The sequence below is a fragment of the Pituophis catenifer genome, unplaced genomic scaffold (genome assembly GCF_029215685.1).
Source record: "Pituophis catenifer annectens isolate HBS135680 unplaced genomic scaffold, rPitCat1.0.hap2 SCAF_1, whole genome shotgun sequence".
Lineage (NCBI taxonomy): Eukaryota > Metazoa > Chordata > Lepidosauria > Squamata > Colubridae > Pituophis > Pituophis catenifer.
The window spans coordinates 167,229,535-167,247,893 of record NW_027256881.1 but is presented as its reverse complement, the minus strand read 5'-3'; the positions used below and the strand labels follow the sequence as shown (position 1 = coordinate 167,247,893).

The window sequence follows — 18,359 nt, the reverse complement described above, 5'->3', positions numbered from 1 at the left end:
GTCAGCCCCAGAAAGAGGAGTGGCCACCCATCCTCATCTCCACTGGTTCCATTATAAAGTGAGCTGAGGCTCCTCTGGCCATGGTCCAATTGGCAAAATGCTATGGGCACCCTTCATTGTTGGAGTCTGAGTCCCAATTTTTCCACCACCTCAGAGCTCAATACGCATTTGGTACAACCAGTGTCCAAAAAGTCAACATCTTTCCCATGGCAACCGATGATAGCATATTCAGCTCGACTGGGATGGTGACAGGGAAATTTACCAGGGTGACTTACCAAGAGATTGTCATCAGAGTTGGTGTAGATCCAACCATCTCTGGGATGGTTGGAATTCCCTGCTCTCTGTAACCAGGAGGGGAGAACCTGACAACTTCAATTCCCTCTAACACCATCTTGCAAAACGTTGGGGTAGTCTTTCCTGCCTTCTTCCCATGTTTGCCACTGGTTTTTGGGGTCACTTTGGTGAGTTGGAAGTCGGTGGCTCGGTGACCTTCCTTCCTGCACTTGAAGAATCTGGCAGTTCAACATTTGGGGCTGAGGTTGTGCCCAGGTGTTCTTGGGACCTTTGCCTTTGCCAGAGGGAGAGAGCAGCGCCATCCATGGGTATTTCAGCTACAGGATCTAGCCAGGTCTATCTCCACCTCTTGAGCTAGCATGTACCACTGGCAGAGAGTATGGGGGGGCTCCCTGTGTAGGTATTGTATACATCATCATTGAGTCTATCTTAGAAGCACTCTATTAGGATTTCCTCAGGCCAGTTGGCTAGTCAGCACACCAACTCTTGGAATTCTTGGTTGTACAATGCCACTCCCCTGCAATCCTGGTTGATGGTTTTGATGCGGGTTCGGGCCTTATGTTGGGCAAGTGGGTTTTCTAACTGTTTATGCAGGGCCTTCATGATTTGGTCAAAGCTTCCAAGCTCTGGCGCATTGTCATTGTGGGGGAGACCATCCACTCTGCAGCAGCTCCTTCCAGGGCCATGGTCATGCATTGGACCCACGCTGCTTTGGTGGCTAGCTCTGTTCTGCATATAATTCCACACCTGGCAGAGGGCCTCGGCATCCCTTGTCTTGGGGAGGGCAGCCCCCCCTTGTGGAAGGAGTTGTGCTACCTGGGCAGCTGGCAATGGAGCTACTTGGGCCAGGAGGGGTCCAGGTGATGCTGCTGTTTTCCCTGTTGCAGCACTTGCACTATTATATGATCCCAGTGAAGATAGAGATTCTGCCAGCTGGGTGAGTTCTTTGACCTGCTGATTTCCAAATGCATCTCTCAACATCCTTCAGGCTTGTTCCATGAGGTCTTCTTGTTCATCCAGGTTCCTTGGGAGCTCCTCCTCACCGTCACCTCTGCAGTGCTCCCCTCTCCTAGCTCCACGGCTTCTCCAAGTGTCATGCCAAGGGCTTTTACTTCCATATGCACCTCCTTCACCCCCTATTCTGCCCCAGCTATGGACCCCAAAGAACGCAGCACACACAAAGTCTGTACAAACCTTAGTTTACTAAATTAAATAAGTTTTTTCCCAAACAAAGGCTGTTAATTAACTTTCTTAACAGCCTACAAAAATCCAAAGAATAAATAATCTTAATCTTACTATGATTGGCAGAAAGCCCAGAAGCAATGTGCAAAAAACTAAGATCAAGGCACGAAGGAGAGTGAACAAGTTGTTCCCTGCAAATTGCTTCAGTCGGCATTCCTCCTTAAATAGGCTAAGGGAATGGCCAATTAGCCCCAAGCCTTACTCTCAAGGAGACCTCCTCAGTGGTGGGATTCTGGGGGTTCTAGGGGGTTCGGCCGAACCCTTCGTTAAATTGCTGGCTCGCCCCGCCCCTTGCCCCGCCCCTCCACACTACTATTTATTCCCAATAAATGGGAATATTTCTGACAGGTCCTTGCACTTTTGACCAGTCCTCGAACTTACGACTGTCCTCACATTTTACGTTTTTGTCCTATCTTGTCACCATGGTGAAGAGAAGCAGTTGTGAAATGAGTGACATGGTTGTTAAGAAAGCTGCACGGGCATAAATGTGAGGATGGTCATAAGTGTGAAGACCGGTCAAAAGTGCGAGGCCCAGTCAGAAATGACTTTTTTCAGCCCTCTGAGTAGTCTCTATGCACATAGCCACGCCCACCCGGTCACATGATGAGCTAGCCACGCCTACACAGTCACGTGACCAGCTAGCCACGCCCACCCAGTCACATGATTGCCAAGCCACACCCCCAACTAAGCCATGCACACAGAACCTGTTGTTAAAAAAATTGAATCCCACCACTAGACCTCCTCCTGAGGAACCACTCCTGCCTTTTGGCAGCTCTGCGCGCCCATGCATTGAGAAGAGGCTCCTCCTCTTCGTCCTCTTCACTTAAGGGAACTTCTGGAGGTTCTGAAGGCCCTGGCTGAATCCCCACCTCTGGCACCACATCTTCTCCAGCCTCAGTGTCCGACTCGAGTGCTCAGGCTGCTGGCACACCACCACACCAGCTTCCTCGCTGTCCAAATCAGCCACCAGCCGCACAGGCCATGTATGGGCCACAACACCCCCAGGGTGAGTGACCATTGGGATTTTGGAGCTTCTTTGCCAATGCTCACATTCCCCAGCCATTTGAGCTTCTCTTCGGGGCAATGCAGTTTGATGGAGGGGGCTCTGTAAGCTCCAGCTGTCTTCAGACTGCTTTTGTGGGTTGTCATTTTTTTCTCAGTCCCCTTGGTAGACATTGGTCTGGTTCACTGCTACTGCAGAACTTGTCTACTGTCAGATTGGTCCCAGCTATTCCCTAGGAAAGAATGACCCTTGACTCCATAAGATTTAGGGGAAATGTACTTTTTCTAGAGATACTGAGTGCAGCATGGATGAGGCAAGCTCTGAGGAAAAACCATGTGGAAATCATACATTGAAAGCTATCCCTCATGTCCAAAACCCTCCTCCCTGGGAGAGCAGTCCAATCAGGTCTCATTCCAATGTCTTGGAAACTCAGTGCCTCAGGCGACAACGTAAATTCCTTTCCCAGGTCTGGCATCCTTGAAGCTCAGTGTACAGCTTGGTTTGGCATCTCTGGTTCTTGTTAGTGTCCATATTACCAATTTCCCACAGCATTGTTTCATACTTCCAGCATACTTCCCCTCCCAGATTTCTCTTCCACCCTGGTTATGGCAGTTGTTAGCAAGCTTCAAAGAAAGTGAAGATGAGCAGCTGACAGCATCAGTCTTCACACAAAAAGAAACTATAGCCCAGCCTACCCAGATCATAACTGTAAATGACAGACTAGAAATAAAGATTAAAATAAACAAGAAAATGGTAAGAGAATATCTGTCTGACCTTGATGAATATCAATCACTGGGACCTGATGGATTTACAACTCAGAATTCTGAAGATTTTTGACAGGTATGATACAATGGTTCTGAGATAACATCTGCAGATGTTATTTCAGAACCATTGTATCATAATTTTCAAAAATCCTGGAGCACCAGGGAACTACCAGAGGATTGGAAAAGAGCTGATGTGACTTCCGGTTTCCTTGTCTTCGGCGTCGGCGGCGCTCTTTGAAGCTCCGCCAGCCCCGCCGCCTGTAGAGCCGCTTCGAAACGAAGAAGCGGCTCGAAAACTTCTAGATCCTAAAGGATTGAAGAAGAGAGATCGCAGGGCACTGGTTGAGCCCCTGTGACCCCCCAGGGAAGTTTCTGGGGAGAGAACAGGCGTGGCTCCCTTCCAGCCTGCTGAAACTCCGGGCGACGTGGGACGATTCTGCTTTTGCAGAACAAGCCGGCTGCAGGAAACTTAAAGCGAAAGAACCGGCTTTAATAAACAGCGAAACTACCTGAATCCTGAAATTTGGAAACGCAAGTATCAGCACTTTATTGACTTTCAATTTGAGAAATGCGAGTGAGTGAAAGTGCTTTGAAAAGAAAAAAATATGGCGCCTAGCCTCAGAGTTAACGAGCCAGTGAATGTGGATTGGTGAAGTTATCTTGTTTTGTTACAAAGTTTCCAAGTTGTTACAAAGTTGCCCTGCTTGTTAAAAGAGAAACAATAATTTCTCCCTTTTTAATACTGGACTTTGCTTTATTCCAGTCTTTATTTGATTAAATCTGGGGGATTTTTTTAGAAGTTTTTGTGCAGGAGGGAAAGGAAAAGGAACCTCCCTTTTCAGAAAAACTAGATCACGAGCCAGGATGGCTTCAAAGAAGCAGGAAGGGAAGGCGTCAGGGGGGGGATCCCCCACACACAAACATGAAAAGCAACCTCCCCCTGCTCAACAGTTACAAACTCAGAAAAAAGAATTTGATGTGGGAGATTTAAAAGAATTTATTTCTAAAACTTTGGATGACAAATTTCAAAAATCCCAACAGGAGATAGATGATAAACTTCAAAAATCACATCAGGAATTTATGCAGGAAATTAATGAAGTTAAAGACATGGTGAATCAGAATCAAAAAAAGGTGACCAAAAAAATATCAGAAGTGGCGTCTGGCCTGGTAGAATTTATTGGGAAAGTTGATTTTAAAGTTGAAGAATTTAAATCAGAAGTTAATGTCAAGATGAAAGACAATGATTATAAAATTGATGAAGTTGACAATAAAATGCAGAGAATTGAAGATGAGATTGTTATGATACAATTCCGGGCGATGGAATTTGCTATACGGCTTCGGGGAATTCGAGAGGAGGAGAGACAGGACTTGAGACAAGTTTGCTCTGAAGCCTTGGCTAAGATTTTACAAGCTAGTCCTGATTTGGTATTTCACAAAATAGATAAAATTTACAGAGTCAACTCTTGGGTGGCCAGACAAAGACAACTGCCTAGAGATGTGGTGATATATTTCACTGATAGAGAAATTAGAAATCATATCCTGCAAAAATCTTTTCATACTTCTGTACAAGTGGGGGGTTCACGACTTGAAATTTTTAAAGAATTACCTCCTAAAATGCTGAAAGCTAGAAAAGAATTTGGTTTTCTTGTTAAGGAATTGAAAAATTTACAGATACCCTTCCGGTGGGATGCACCAGCTGGGATAATTTTTAGATACAAGGGAGAAGGATATCGGTTGAATACCGTGGAGAAGGCACAACATTTTTATAGTACTATACTTAAGGAAAGAACTCCATCTCCACGTACATCTACAGTTTTGGAGATTAAGGAGAGTGAAGAGAGGCAATTGGAAGAACAGTCTAAGCAGGAATTAGAAACAGTGCAAGGTGCAGAAGGAGGTTTTTTGAGTGAGCCCTTGCTGGATTCTTCTCCAATTTTGGATTTGATTCAGTTGGCTGAAGTGAAAGATCAACGTATAACTAGAGCTCAATCTAAGCTATTTAAACAACAGCAACAACAACAACAGGAAAGACAAGACAAGAAGGCAGTTAAGAGTACCGTACAAGAGAGTGGCGCTATGGGAGGAGCGAGATCGAAGCTTTCGGAGGAACTTCAAAGATATTGCTCCGCGCTCCAGAAAGAGGCCGATGACCTTTAAGTGTCTATCTTGGAATGTCAATGGGTTGAATTCAGCACAGAAAAGGAAGAAAATATTTACATATTTGAAACAATTTAATAATGATATAATATGTTTACAAGAAACGCATATAACTACTCAAGATCAAAAATATTTGATAAACTCAAAATTAGGAGTACATTTTATATCTTCGACTTCGCAGAAAAAGAATGGTGTGGTTATTTATGTAAATAAAAAATTAATAGCGAAAGTTATAGAAGCAGATCAAGATGGTAGGTTTGTAGCAATTGAATTGCTTACAGCAAATGGACCAATTCTTTTGATTGGAATTTATGCTCCCAACCAACAACAGGATTATTTTTATAAGATATTACATACTAAAATATTGCAATGGGACTATAGATCTATTTTAATTATGGGAGACTGGAATGGAGTAATTGATTCTAAATTAGATAAAAAGAGCTTGGCAAAGTCTAGAATTAGACTACCACAGACTTTTTTTGATATGAAAGAAGATATGGAATTAAAAGATGTTTGGAGAATACATAATTCAAATGTATTGGATTACACTTTTTTTTCTGATAGACATAGATCTTTTTCTAGGATTGACTTTATCCTGTTGTCAAATGATCTACTTGTTAAGACCAAAAGAACAAAGATTTTTCCAAGAACCTTGACTGACCATAGCCCTGTATGGATAGAAATTGAGATGGATAAGGTTGAGAGACGCTCTTGGAGATTAAATGAGAACTTGTTTAGATATGAAAAAAATATAATAGAACTTAAAAAGCATTTGAAAGAATTTTTTGAAATAAATTTGAATAAAGGTACTCCAATTGAAATTGTTTGGGATGCAAGTAAAGCTTATATGAGAGGGGTACTTATCTATATGAACTCTAAACACAGACAGTTCCGACAAAAGAAAAGAATCGAGTTGGAAATGGAAATAAAGAATAAAGAACAGCTACTTATTAAAAACCCAACAGATGAAAGAATTCGAGGTGCTATAAAACTTTTGAAAGACCAATTTCAAATGCTTATGGCGGAACAAGTTGCAACAAGCCTACAATATGCGAAGCATAATACATTTTGCAACGCTAACAAACCGGGCAGATGGTTGGCTTACACATTGAGGAAAAAACAAAGTATACGGACTATTGATAGTATTGATATTGGCGGGAAAGAAATCTTTCAACAAAAATTAATTAAAGAAGCTTTTGTGGATTATTATACTAAATTATATGCTAAAGAAGAGGTGCAGAATGGACTTATAGAAAAATATTTAAATGATAAGAGAATTACAAAAATTACTGATCAACAAAAGGAAAGAATGAATTATCCCATAACAGAGGAGGAGATAACAGCAGCAATTAAACAGTTAAAAACAGCCAAAGCTCCTGGCACGGATGGTCTGACTGCAGTGTATTATAAAACTTTGCAAGCTGAAATGGTGGGACAACTTAGAGACTTATTTTGTAACATTCAACAAGGGGGTAAAATACCCCCATCTTGGACAACTGCTTATATATCTTTGATACCAAAAGAACAAGTTGGTCCTAAAAAACCAGAGAATTATAGACCAATATCTCTTTTGAATACAGACTATAAAATTTATGCGAAGGTATTAGCCAACAGATTGATGCCAGTAATTCAAAAGGTGATTCATGAGGATCAAGCGGGATTTATTGAAGGCAGATATATGAAGGACAATGTAAGGCAAGTAATAGACTTATTGGAATATCTTGATAAGAATAAACAGATTCCTGCAGTGCTGGCTTTTTTGGACGCAGAGAAGGCCTTTGATAGAGTGGATTGGAATTTTCTATTAAAGACTTTAAAAAAGATGGACTTTGGGGACCAATTTATACAGGCAATCTCAGCAATTTATCAAGAGCAAAAGGCACAGATTATTATTAATGGAAGTTTGACGACAGAGTTTAAAATTGAAAAAGGAACAAGACAGGGATGTCCGTTGTCCCCACTTTTATTTATTTTAACATTGGAAGTCTTGTTAAACACAATACGGGATTCTAAAATTTTGAAAGGCATAATGATAAGGCAAGAGGATTACAGAATAAAGGCATTTGCAGATGATCTGGTGGTTACCCTATCACAACCAATGGAATCAATAATCTTGATGAATGACATTATACAAGACTATGGTAGAGTTTCAGGTTTTAGACTGAATTCAAAAAAGACCAAAATGATAGTTAAAAATATGACACAAGATCGTAAATATGAGCTTGAAAGGAGGGCAGGTTTTGAAATTGTACCTAAGGTAAAATATCTTGGAGTTCAGGTTGCAGAATCAAATTTGAAATTGTTTCAAAATAATTATGAGGTGTTGTGGCGAGAGGTCCAGAAAGATATGGAGACCTGGAAAAAGCTGCAACTGTCTTTACTTGGAAGAATAGCAGCAGTTAAGATGAATATTTTGCCAAGACTTCTGTTTTTGTTTCAAATGATTCCGGTGCTTAAAAGTGATAAACAATTGAAAGTTTGGCAGTCTGGTGTGAATAAGTTTGTCTGGAACGAGAAGAAGCCGAGAGTGAAACTGAAAATTATGCAAGATGTTCCAGAAAGAGGAGGCCTTAAACTCCCAAACCTACAGTTATATTATGATGCTGCAGCTTTAACTTTAACAAGTGATTGGTTTGGAAGTAAAAAGACTGGAATACTAAACGCAGAAAGTTTTGATCTCGAATTTGGATGGCATGCTTATTTATTTTATGACGACAAAGTAGATAAAGTATTTAAAAGCCATATACTTAGAGACTCCTTGATGAGAGTTTGGAAGAAGCACCGACTCAAATGGGATTACAAAATACCGCTATGGCTGGATCTTGGTCATACTTTGTGGAATACAAATATAATGTCACTCGGGGGGTTTTTATACAAAGAGGTTCTTTTTACAGATGCGGGCAGATGGCAGCTGAAGACATTACAGACACTGTTGGATGAAGGACTTAATCTAACTTGGTTACAATATAATCAATTACAATTGAGATGGAAAGAGGACCAAAAAACTGGTATTATGTTGCATGAGGAAGAATTGGTTAGACATATAAAAGAGAAAGGTCCAATGCATATTAAAAGGCTTTATAATGTTTTGCTAGAAAGGGATTCAGAAACCGAATTAGTTAAAGATTGTATGATTAAGTGGGCACAAAATTTTGAAGAACCAGTGATGTTGGAAACATGGGAAAAAATTTGGGTTCAGAATGTTAAATTTACACAGTCGCAGAATCTGAGGGAAAATTTCTATAAAATGTTTTATAGATGGCATTTAGATCCCAAAAAGTTGTCATGTATGTACCCTAATGTTCAGCCAAAATGTTGGAGATGCGAATGTTTGGATGCTACGTATTATCATGTTTGGTGGACCTGTAGGAAAGTTAAGGCTTTTTGGATAAAAATTTGGTGGGTCATGCAGAATGTTTTGAAGAAAAAAATTCAGTTTTCTCCACAACTGTTTTTATTGGGTATAGTTAAGGGTTTTACATTGGGTGAAACAAAATTGATATTGTATATGATAACGGCAGCAAGACTGTTGATAGGTAAATACTGGAAGAATGAAGCTTTGCCCACTATCGAGGAATGGACTGTGAAGATGGCCAGTTTTGCAGAGATGGCGAAGATTTCAGCGTATTTAAAAGATTGTTCACAAGAGACTTATGAATGGGAATGGAAAAGGTGGATAGAATATGTTCAGAACAAATATCAAACTAGAAAGTATCAAATAGCTTTTATTTGAAAATAATGTATTAGAAATATTTTAATGCAAAGGGATAAAGAGGAAAAACTTTATAGGGGGAGGGACGGGTTCAGGCTTATATATTAGTGTCATTAGTTATGAGTAAGTAATAGGGAAGTCTGGGGGGGGAGGGTTAGGGAGGGTTAGGGAGGATGGGAAGTTTGGGGCGGGAGGTGGGGGGTGAAAAAGGGGGTGAAAATGTAATTGTAAAACTTTTGCAATAAAAAAAAAAAAAAAAGGAAAAGAGCTGATGTGATTCCCATCTTCAAAAAAGGGGGGGAAAAACAGACCCAGGAAACTACAGATCGATCAGCCTGACATCAATACCTGGGAAGATACTGGAAAAGATAGTCAAAAAACAGATCTGTGAACATCTAGGAACAAATATAGTTATAATTAGTAGCCAGCATGGGTTTGTTCATGCCAAACAGATCATGCCAAACCAATCTTATTTCATTCTTTGGCAAAGTGACCGAATTAGTAGATCAGCGAAATGCTGTGCACATAGTATAATAGTACTTACATACTGTACATAGTACTTAAGACTTCAACAAGGTATTCAACAAAGTAGACCCCAACCTTGGTAAACTAGAAAAATGTGAGATAGACAGCATCACCATTAGATGGATTTGTAACTGGGTGACAAACCATCCTCAACACATAGTCTTTAATGGTACTAAGTCTATATGGAGGGAAGTAAGCAGTTGGGTACCACAAGGTTCTGTCTTAGGGCCAGTGCTCATCAATATCTTCATAAATGACTTAGATGAGGGAATAAAAGGGGAACTCATCAAATTTCTAGATGAAACTAAGCTGGCAGGAATAGCCAAACACCCCAGAAGACAAGCTCAGGATCCAAAAAGATCTTGACAAACTTGAACAATGTGTCCTATCCAACAACATGAAATTTAATGTGGAGAAAAGCAAGGTTTTACACATAGGCAGGACAAACCAAAGGCGTAAGTACAGAGTAGGCAAAACCTGCTCAAAAACAGTAACCATGAGAGGGATCGTGGAGTCCTAGTGGATGATCAGAAAATATGAGCCAGTAGTGTACAGCAGCAGCCAAAAAAGCTAATATAATCCTTGGTTGTATAAAAGAGGCATAGAGTAAAAATCACGTAAAGTACTAGTACGCTTTAGAAAGCCTTAATAAAGCAACATTTGGAATACTGCATCCAGTTTTGGTCACCATGTTACAAAAAAGACTTTGGGAAAAGTGCAAAGAAGAGCAACTAAGATGATTAAAGGCCTGTGTCAGGGTTCTAAGTAACAACCCATAGGAAATCATGACTCCAAGACAAGTTCCTCAAAATATAGATTTATTAGGCATGTTATATTGGCACAGCTGGTGAAAACCCGAATCCAAAGTTTTTCCCCACATTACATCCAACTATCACATGCCCCCATCAGATCTCTCTCCTCATCCCGGATGCCTCCCATCCACACCCCATCAGTTGCTGGTGAGAGTGTGCTTGGTTCCCAGGAGAAAGAATGTTATTTTGGCTACATATCCCCCTTTGCTATCTCTACTCCCCCTCACTTTCCCACAGTTCCAGCGAGCCTCACTGTGGCAACCCTGAAGACTCTTCAGAGTTGGCAGCCTGGAGATGGCTGCAGGGTTGGCTCCAGGGTTGACAGCCTGGAGAGAAAAATGTATGAAGAATGGTTGCAGGAATTGGATATGGCCAGTCTAGAGAAAAGAAAGATTAGGGTGACATGAAAGCAGTATTCCAGTATTTGAGAGGCTGCCACAAAAAAGAGGGGGTCAATTTATTTTCCAAAGCACCAGAAGTCAAAAAACGAATATTGACTAGAAAGGGAATTATCAAATTTGCAAATGACACTAAACTGGGAGGTATAGATAATACTCCAAAAGATAGACTCAAGATACAGATGGATTTCAATAAACTTCAATACTGGGCCCTATCTAACAAATGAAACTCAATGTAGAGAAAAGTAAGGTTTTACATTAAGGGAAAAAAATCAAAAATCAAATATACAGATACAGATTAGTTGAAACCTGGATCAATAGCCATAACTGTGAGAAGGATCTTTGAGTCCTACTGGACAATTGTCCTACTGGACAATTGTTTAAATATGAGCCAACAGTGTGTGGCAGCAGCCCAAAAAGCCAACACAAAAGCATAGGTTGAGTTAACAGAGGAATAGAATCAAGTCCATGTGAAATGTTAGTACTGTTTATAATGCCTTGGTAAGATCAGGCTTGAAATATTGCATCCAGTTTTGGTCACCACAATATAAAAAAGAAGTTGAGACTCTGGAAAGAATGCAGAGAAGAGCAACTAAAATGATTAAAGGGCTGGAGGCTAAAACATATGAGGAATAGTTGCAAGAACTGTGTACATCTAGTCTAGTAAAAGGAAGAATTAGGAGTGTCATGATAGCAGTGTACCAATATTTGACAGACTGCCACAAACAAGAGGGGGTCAACTTATTTTCCAAAGTACCAGAAGGCAGGACAAGAAGCAATGGATGAAAACTAAGGGGAGAAGCAACCTAGAACTAAGGAGAAATTTCCTGACAGTAAACCTGTCCAGCAACTTGCCTTTAGAAGTTGTGAGTGCTCCATCACTGGAGGTGTTTTTAAAAAGATTGGACAGCCATTTGTCCAAATGGTGCAGGGTCTTCTGCCTGAGCAGAAGGTTTGGACTAGAAGACCTCCAAAGTCTCTTCCAACTCTGTTATTCTCTTATTCTGTTAAAATGTTGGGCAGTTGATTGTACAGAGAAAGACTGAATAGTACGTCCACAATGCACAGCTTTCAGCCACCTAATAAAATATCAGTATCCCATGCCCATGTATTTCTCCCATACATTATTTGCCTTGGAAATGAATTTCAAAAGCATTAACTTTTCTATCTGATTGAAAATTAATGAGATAAACTGCAGGAATTTTCAGCATGTCACTTGTTTTTTTACATAATTATTATAGCATATTTTTGTTCCTCTAGCTCTGAACTCAAGGCAATAGAAGTATCACTGTGAGTTAACTGAAACATACCTGAACACAATTCCTGATATGAAGTAGAAAATTCCAAGGGTGTCCATAACATTCCATAAGTCAGAAAAGTATTTACTCCCATTCATATACCACTAATAAAAAACAGAATCAGAAAATTATATATTCAGTAGAATAAAGATAAGTAAACAATACCATGAATTCAAACATTTATGTGTACCTAATAGGAAACGAACATATGTACTATTTATCAAGCTATTTAACTTAAGGAAGTTGGTAAGAATCAAAGAAAATTAAAAAAAAAACCATGAAATAAGGACAGTTTGACTTCTTGGATGTTTTACTATGGGATCTACACTGTTGTGTTATCACCAATTACACTAACTTGGATGGATTAGGAAAAGTGGATAGTTTGAAATTGCTCTTGGCTTTCTTGCCTGCAAGGACAAAAATGCATCAATGTGGCATTATAACTTCAAATGTGCTATAAATGATTGCATTTTTCTTTTAATCATGTCTTTAAATGTTAAACCACATGTTATTACAAAAGCCTAATCAAAGAAGTGCTTTGTTTATAGAATGTATACTTGTCCAATTAATCCTGTACAATTCTCTAAATCAACTGCCATATTAAAGTTTTCAGATTCAATAGCTCTTTCAATTTAATCTTAATCAGATTTTTATCCTATTCCCCATATTATTTTACATCTATATAAAACATTACAAGACTAGCAGAAAATTTGGAGTACAACCAAACTAACTTATGGATAGATACTTTCTTCATGATCAAAGGAAACAATGATTTGAATAGTCTGGGACTGCAATGGGCTACATAAGAACTAATAATTGAAGATTTAATGAAGACAAAAATAAAAGCTAGGAAGCAATAGAAAAAATAGAAGCAGGAATTTGATCAGTTTTCATAGAGAAGAATCAGTTTGGTGATGAGTCCACATTAAGAGCTGCAGCTGCTTAGATTCTGGATATAGCCAAGAATGTTGAGACTGTTAAATTAAACTACAGTAATTCAGCAAAACGAGCAAAATGCCCCACTAAATCCACATATAGGGCAACTCACCACATAGGTTTCTATGTCCTTCTTCATCTTAGGCCACAAAAACTGCCTTTTTATAAGGTGTAGGATTTTTACAAACCCAAAATATCTTGCTGGCTTTGTATAGTGACTCTTTTGTAGGATGATAGTTCTTTAGCTGGCTAGGACATATATTTTATTCCCCTCCCACACTAAATCTTGCTTTAGCATTAAATCACCCATATGCTTTTGAAACCACTCATCCCCCTCACAGGGCTTCTTTCAGTTGCTAAGTCAATGTGTCTTCTCCTGACCAAGGGGGGCTCTTTTGGGGTTGCCACATGCACGCTGGCGCTGCATGTTGTTTGGATGGAATGATAGAATTAACTATCTCTTCCTTCAGGCTTTTATATTGAGGCAGGCGTGAGAAAGCATCTGCTAGGAAATCCCCCTCCCCTCGGTAAATAGTGCAGGGTGAAACTAAACCAGCTAAACTACTGAGCCCAGACATGCTTAAGGGACAGTTTCTAGGTTTTTTTTTTAGTGCTTCTAGATTTTTGTGGTCGGTCGAAACTTCGAAGGGGATTTTGCTGCCTTCTAAGAACTGCCTCCAGGTGAGGGAAGCCCAGGGGATGACATAAGCCTCCCAGATTGCCCATCATCTCTTGGTGTCTAATAGTTTCCATGAGGTATAGGTGCAGAGCTGCAGTTCTCTCCTTTGTTTCTCTGCAATAAAACCACCCCCACTGCCACGTCACTAGCATCTGCCTGGATCACAAACGGCTCCTCTGGGTTTGGGTGTTTCAAGACTGGCTCAGCAGCAAAAAGTCTCTTTAGCTTTTCAAAAGCTGCTTGACATTTGACAGTCCAATTCAAGAATTGACTTGGTCTAGGCTTCACCCCCCTTCCTCTTTTTTAACTGATTCATGATGGGCAGTGCTATTTTTGTGAACATGGGAATGAATTGCCTATAGAAGTTTGCAAATCCTAGGAAACTCTACAGTTTTCTCTTGGTCCTTGGGGACTCCCATTCTAGGATTGCTTTCATCTCTACTCCTTCTCTCAAAATATAGTGCCTTAGGTAGTCTAAACTGGTCTTGTGGAAGTAACACTTGGACAGCTTCATGTATAGGTGGACTTTTAGCAGCTTCCTTAGCACAGTTCTCATTAGCTTTATGTGCTCTTCCATGATGTCAATATATATTAAGATAATATCAGGTACACCAGCTCCCCTTTGTATAGGTACTCATGTAGGACTTCATTTATCAGCTACATGAACACGACTGGCACCCCCTGTAATCCAAATGGCATCACCTGGAATTGGTAACATCCCAAGGGGCAGTTGAACATGTTCTTCCCTGATCCTCACTGGTAGTACACTTCCCTCAAGTCCAGCTTGGTAAAGGTCCTCCCCTTTGACATGTCCCAACATGTCTTTCATCTAGGGGAGGGGGTACATGTCCTCCATACAAATGGTGCTTATCCCCCTATAATCCACACACATCCTCAGGGACCCATCTTTCTTTTCTTTGAAAAGCATGGGGGCTGCCACCCTTGATTTGGCCAGCTGGATGAGACAAGCCCCTGGTTAGGCTCTTGTCTATAAAGTTTCTAAGTTCTTCCATTTCCTTGGATGTCTTGGAATACATCTTTGGCTTTTGTAGTTTTGCCCCCATGATAATCTTGATAGCACAGTCCATGGGATGGCAAAGTGGCAGCACATCTGACCCCTTCTTGCTAAACACTACAGCGAGATTGCAGTACTTCTTTGGAATAAGCAACTGTGACACCTTGCCTTTCATCAACGTCTTAGCTGGCTCCATTTCCACTTTTCCACCCGCCGTCTCATAGCTGATACCTTATGCTTTCTCTAGTTCCTGCTGCTTAGCTATTTTCTTACTCATGCACCACTTATTATTATTCCAGTCCACTGCTGGGTTCCACTTCTTTAGCCAGGCTTGTTGGGGGTCAGAGTTCCCTCCCCTTTGCTGGAGTGGGGAGAGACCTCCATGACCTGTTGTGTGGCACACGTCTTCTCCTTCAGGTTTGCCAGCAGCTTCTTTGTCTTCAGCTGGACCAGGCTTACAACATAGATGCTGAATGTGGGGCAGGGGAGTCAGCTGCTTGATGGCCTTTCTTCCCGCATCACAAACAGGCTACTGAGGCTTCTGCTTTCTCCTCAGTTACTCAGGTTTCTCCTCCTGTGTGGGGAATTCCCTCCCCCCAGGGTTGTGGGGCGCTTCTTGGTTGCCCAGCAGGGGCGACCTTCATGCGTAGTGTGCTGCTGGTAATTCATCAGGTCTAATTCCACATTGGTGGCCAGTTGGTACCATGCCCAAAGGTTGTTAGGCACCCCCCTACAGTTCTTGGTTCAGAACACCCCAGGCCCTCCTCTCAGGTGGTCCACAAAGCCATGACATTCTCATATATTCTGCGATTGGTCACTTTTTTTTAAGCCTGACTAGGTGGCTCAGTGGCTAAGACACTGAGCTTGTCGATCAGAAAGGTTGGCAGTTTGAATCCATAGCATAGGTCTGCATGAGCAGGAGATTGGACTAGATGACCTGCAAGGTCCCTTCCAACTCTGTTACTGTTACTGCTTCCCTTTCTGGATGGAGCGGATCCTGGCTGCTGCTTGCTAGGTTTCCATGGGGTCCTCAAATCTGTACAACATCTCTTGCATGAGGGTGTTCACATTCACCAGCCGAAGGAGATGGAGGAGTTATGGCAGTACATAGATAAAGAACTTGGCTAGGGGGTTTATCTGGCCAAGCCGCTCATGTGTGGCAGCACCTGTATTATTCCAAGACGACAGAACTCTCTGATTGTGTGTTGACTTCTGGGGCCTGAATGGGGTCTGTGTAGAGCACCTATACCCCCTACCCTTGATGAAAGATCTGCTAGCGACTTTGGCCAAGGGCGGTTTTTCAGCAGACTTGATCTACAAGAGGTCTATTATTGGGTCCAGATCAGGCCAGAGGATGAATGGAAGACCACATTCAACTGTCCTTGGGGAGCTACCAGTTTCAGGTGATGCCGTTTGGGTTGCAGGGAGCCCCAGCTGTGTTTATGCAGCTTATCAAAGAGGTGTTGCATGAACACCTATACCGGGGAGTCCTTGTTACTTGAATGACATCCTGATCTACACCATGGAGGAGCACATTTACTTCATTCCCAGCATCGTTCAACTAAATTAAAGCAAATTCCTCCCAACACAAATTCCTCAGTCCTATCGCAAATCTTGGTCCAATTAGGCAAACTGCCAAAGGCCTTTCTTGGCAAACGTTCAGAAGTCAGAGATTCAAAAATAAATACAAGACGTAAACAAAGAAGAAGACAAAGCTACCAACGTTGTTTTCTGGCAAAGCCCAAACACCGTTGCTGGTCTGTTTTAAGCCTTATGAGAGGGGCCAATCATCTCTTGGCCCTACTTCCAAGTCGTCCTCTTTGCTTGAGCTGCTCTTGCCTTCTGGCAGCTCTTCTCATGCGTGCATTAGAAACAGGCTCCTCCTGTTCCTCTGCCTCACTCCTATCAGTCTCTGGAGGCTCTGGAGTCCACACCTCACTCCCCAATGGCCCTGGCCACATCTCTGCCTCTGATGCAGAGCCCTCACCCAGGTTTTCCCCAGCCTCCAGGACTGGCCCATGTTCTTCCTCAGCCTCATTGCTGTCCGATTCCGCTGCCAGCTCCGCAGGCTGCTGGCAGACCACAACACACATCTGATTGGTGTGACAGGTGCTCCAGAAACTAAGTTATTCATCAAGTGTCAAAGTGTGAATTCCATCAAACCTGTCAGGATTACCTGGGCTACCAGATATCCAGTGATGGGGTGGAAATGGATCCACACATGGTTCAAGCAGTATCAGAATGGCAAGCCCCAAAAACACGTAAACAGTTGCAGAGCTTCCTGGGCTTTGCCAATTTTTATCACCAGTTCGTTCCATCATTCACCAAGGTCGTACTAACCTTGACCAAACTACTGCAAACAAAACACACCATGACAAAGCCCTGGCCTGGATAACACCTCCTTTGGATGATGGACTGTCAGAGAGCTTTCAAAGATCTGAAAGCTCTCTTTGCAAGGGAACCCATCCTGAGACACCCTGACCGTGGACAACCATTTGTCATGTAGGCTGATGCTAGTGACATGGCCGTGGGGCCCATCTTGTTACAAAAGAATGGAAAGGGGCAGTTACAACCCTGTGCTTACACTTCCCGTAAACTTTTGCAGATGGAACGAGGTTGGGCGATCTGGGAGAAAGAGGCCTTTGCAGTACGGTGGGCATTACTCACATGGCAACACCTCCTTGAGGGGGCTCAGGAACCATTTGATGTTTAAACAGGCCATAAAAACCTCAAAGCCCTTCAAACCCCATGGCGGTTGTCACCAAAACAGGTCTGGTGGGCACAATATTTTCAATTTCACTCTGTGGTACATCCCCGCAGGGAAGAACTTCTTGGCCAATGCCCTGTCATGCATGCCCCAATACCATAGTCGCCAGGAGGACATAGTGCAAGCCATCATTCCACCAGTAGCTCGGATAATGGGTGAGGACCCTGGGGAGGGATTGACAGAGAAGCTGCAAACTGCATTGTTAAAGGACTCCTAGCTGTTGGAGAACAAAACATTGTTTATGCACAGAGATGGACTAGCGTGGAAGAATGACAAACTATATATACCACCTGCCCTGAGGCCCAATGTAATGCAGCAGTGCCACAATGTCAAGCAAGCTGGTCATTTTGGGTTTTTAAAAACCCTCCACCTCACCAAACAGCAGTTCTGGTGGCCCCACATGTGGGCAGAGATTGAGAACTATGTGAAAGGTCCAAAAGGATGTGCACAGTGATGAAGGTGTGGCCGGGAAAACCATTAGGCCTCCTGCAGACCATGGCTGATCCTGTCAGACCATGGGAAGAGATAGCCATGGACTTCATAGTAGACCTGCTAGGGAGTAACAGGCACACTGTAATATGGACAGTTATTGACCTGTTCTCGAAATAAGCACATTTCGTGCCGTGCACTGGGATACCATCAGCACGGTGGCTAGCCAAGCTGTTTATCAGCCACATCTACCATCTCCATGGAGTGCCCCCCACGTATCATCTTGGATAGGAGGCTGCAAATCACCGTGATGGTAGAATTGAAGCTC

General features: G+C 42.0%; 1 protein-coding gene across 1 annotated transcript in view; it reads right to left on the bottom strand.

Moving 5' to 3' along the window:
• Positions 1 to 18,359, bottom strand: part of TRPM8 (transient receptor potential cation channel subfamily M member 8) — a 380,221-nt gene that overhangs the window by 52,705 nt on the left and 309,157 nt on the right. The window contains exon 17 of the mRNA XM_070933161.1: positions 12,218 to 12,309. Coding sequence (XP_070789262.1) covers positions 12,218 to 12,309 — 92 coding nt within the window. The remainder of the gene's footprint in view (positions 1 to 12,217; positions 12,310 to 18,359) is intronic.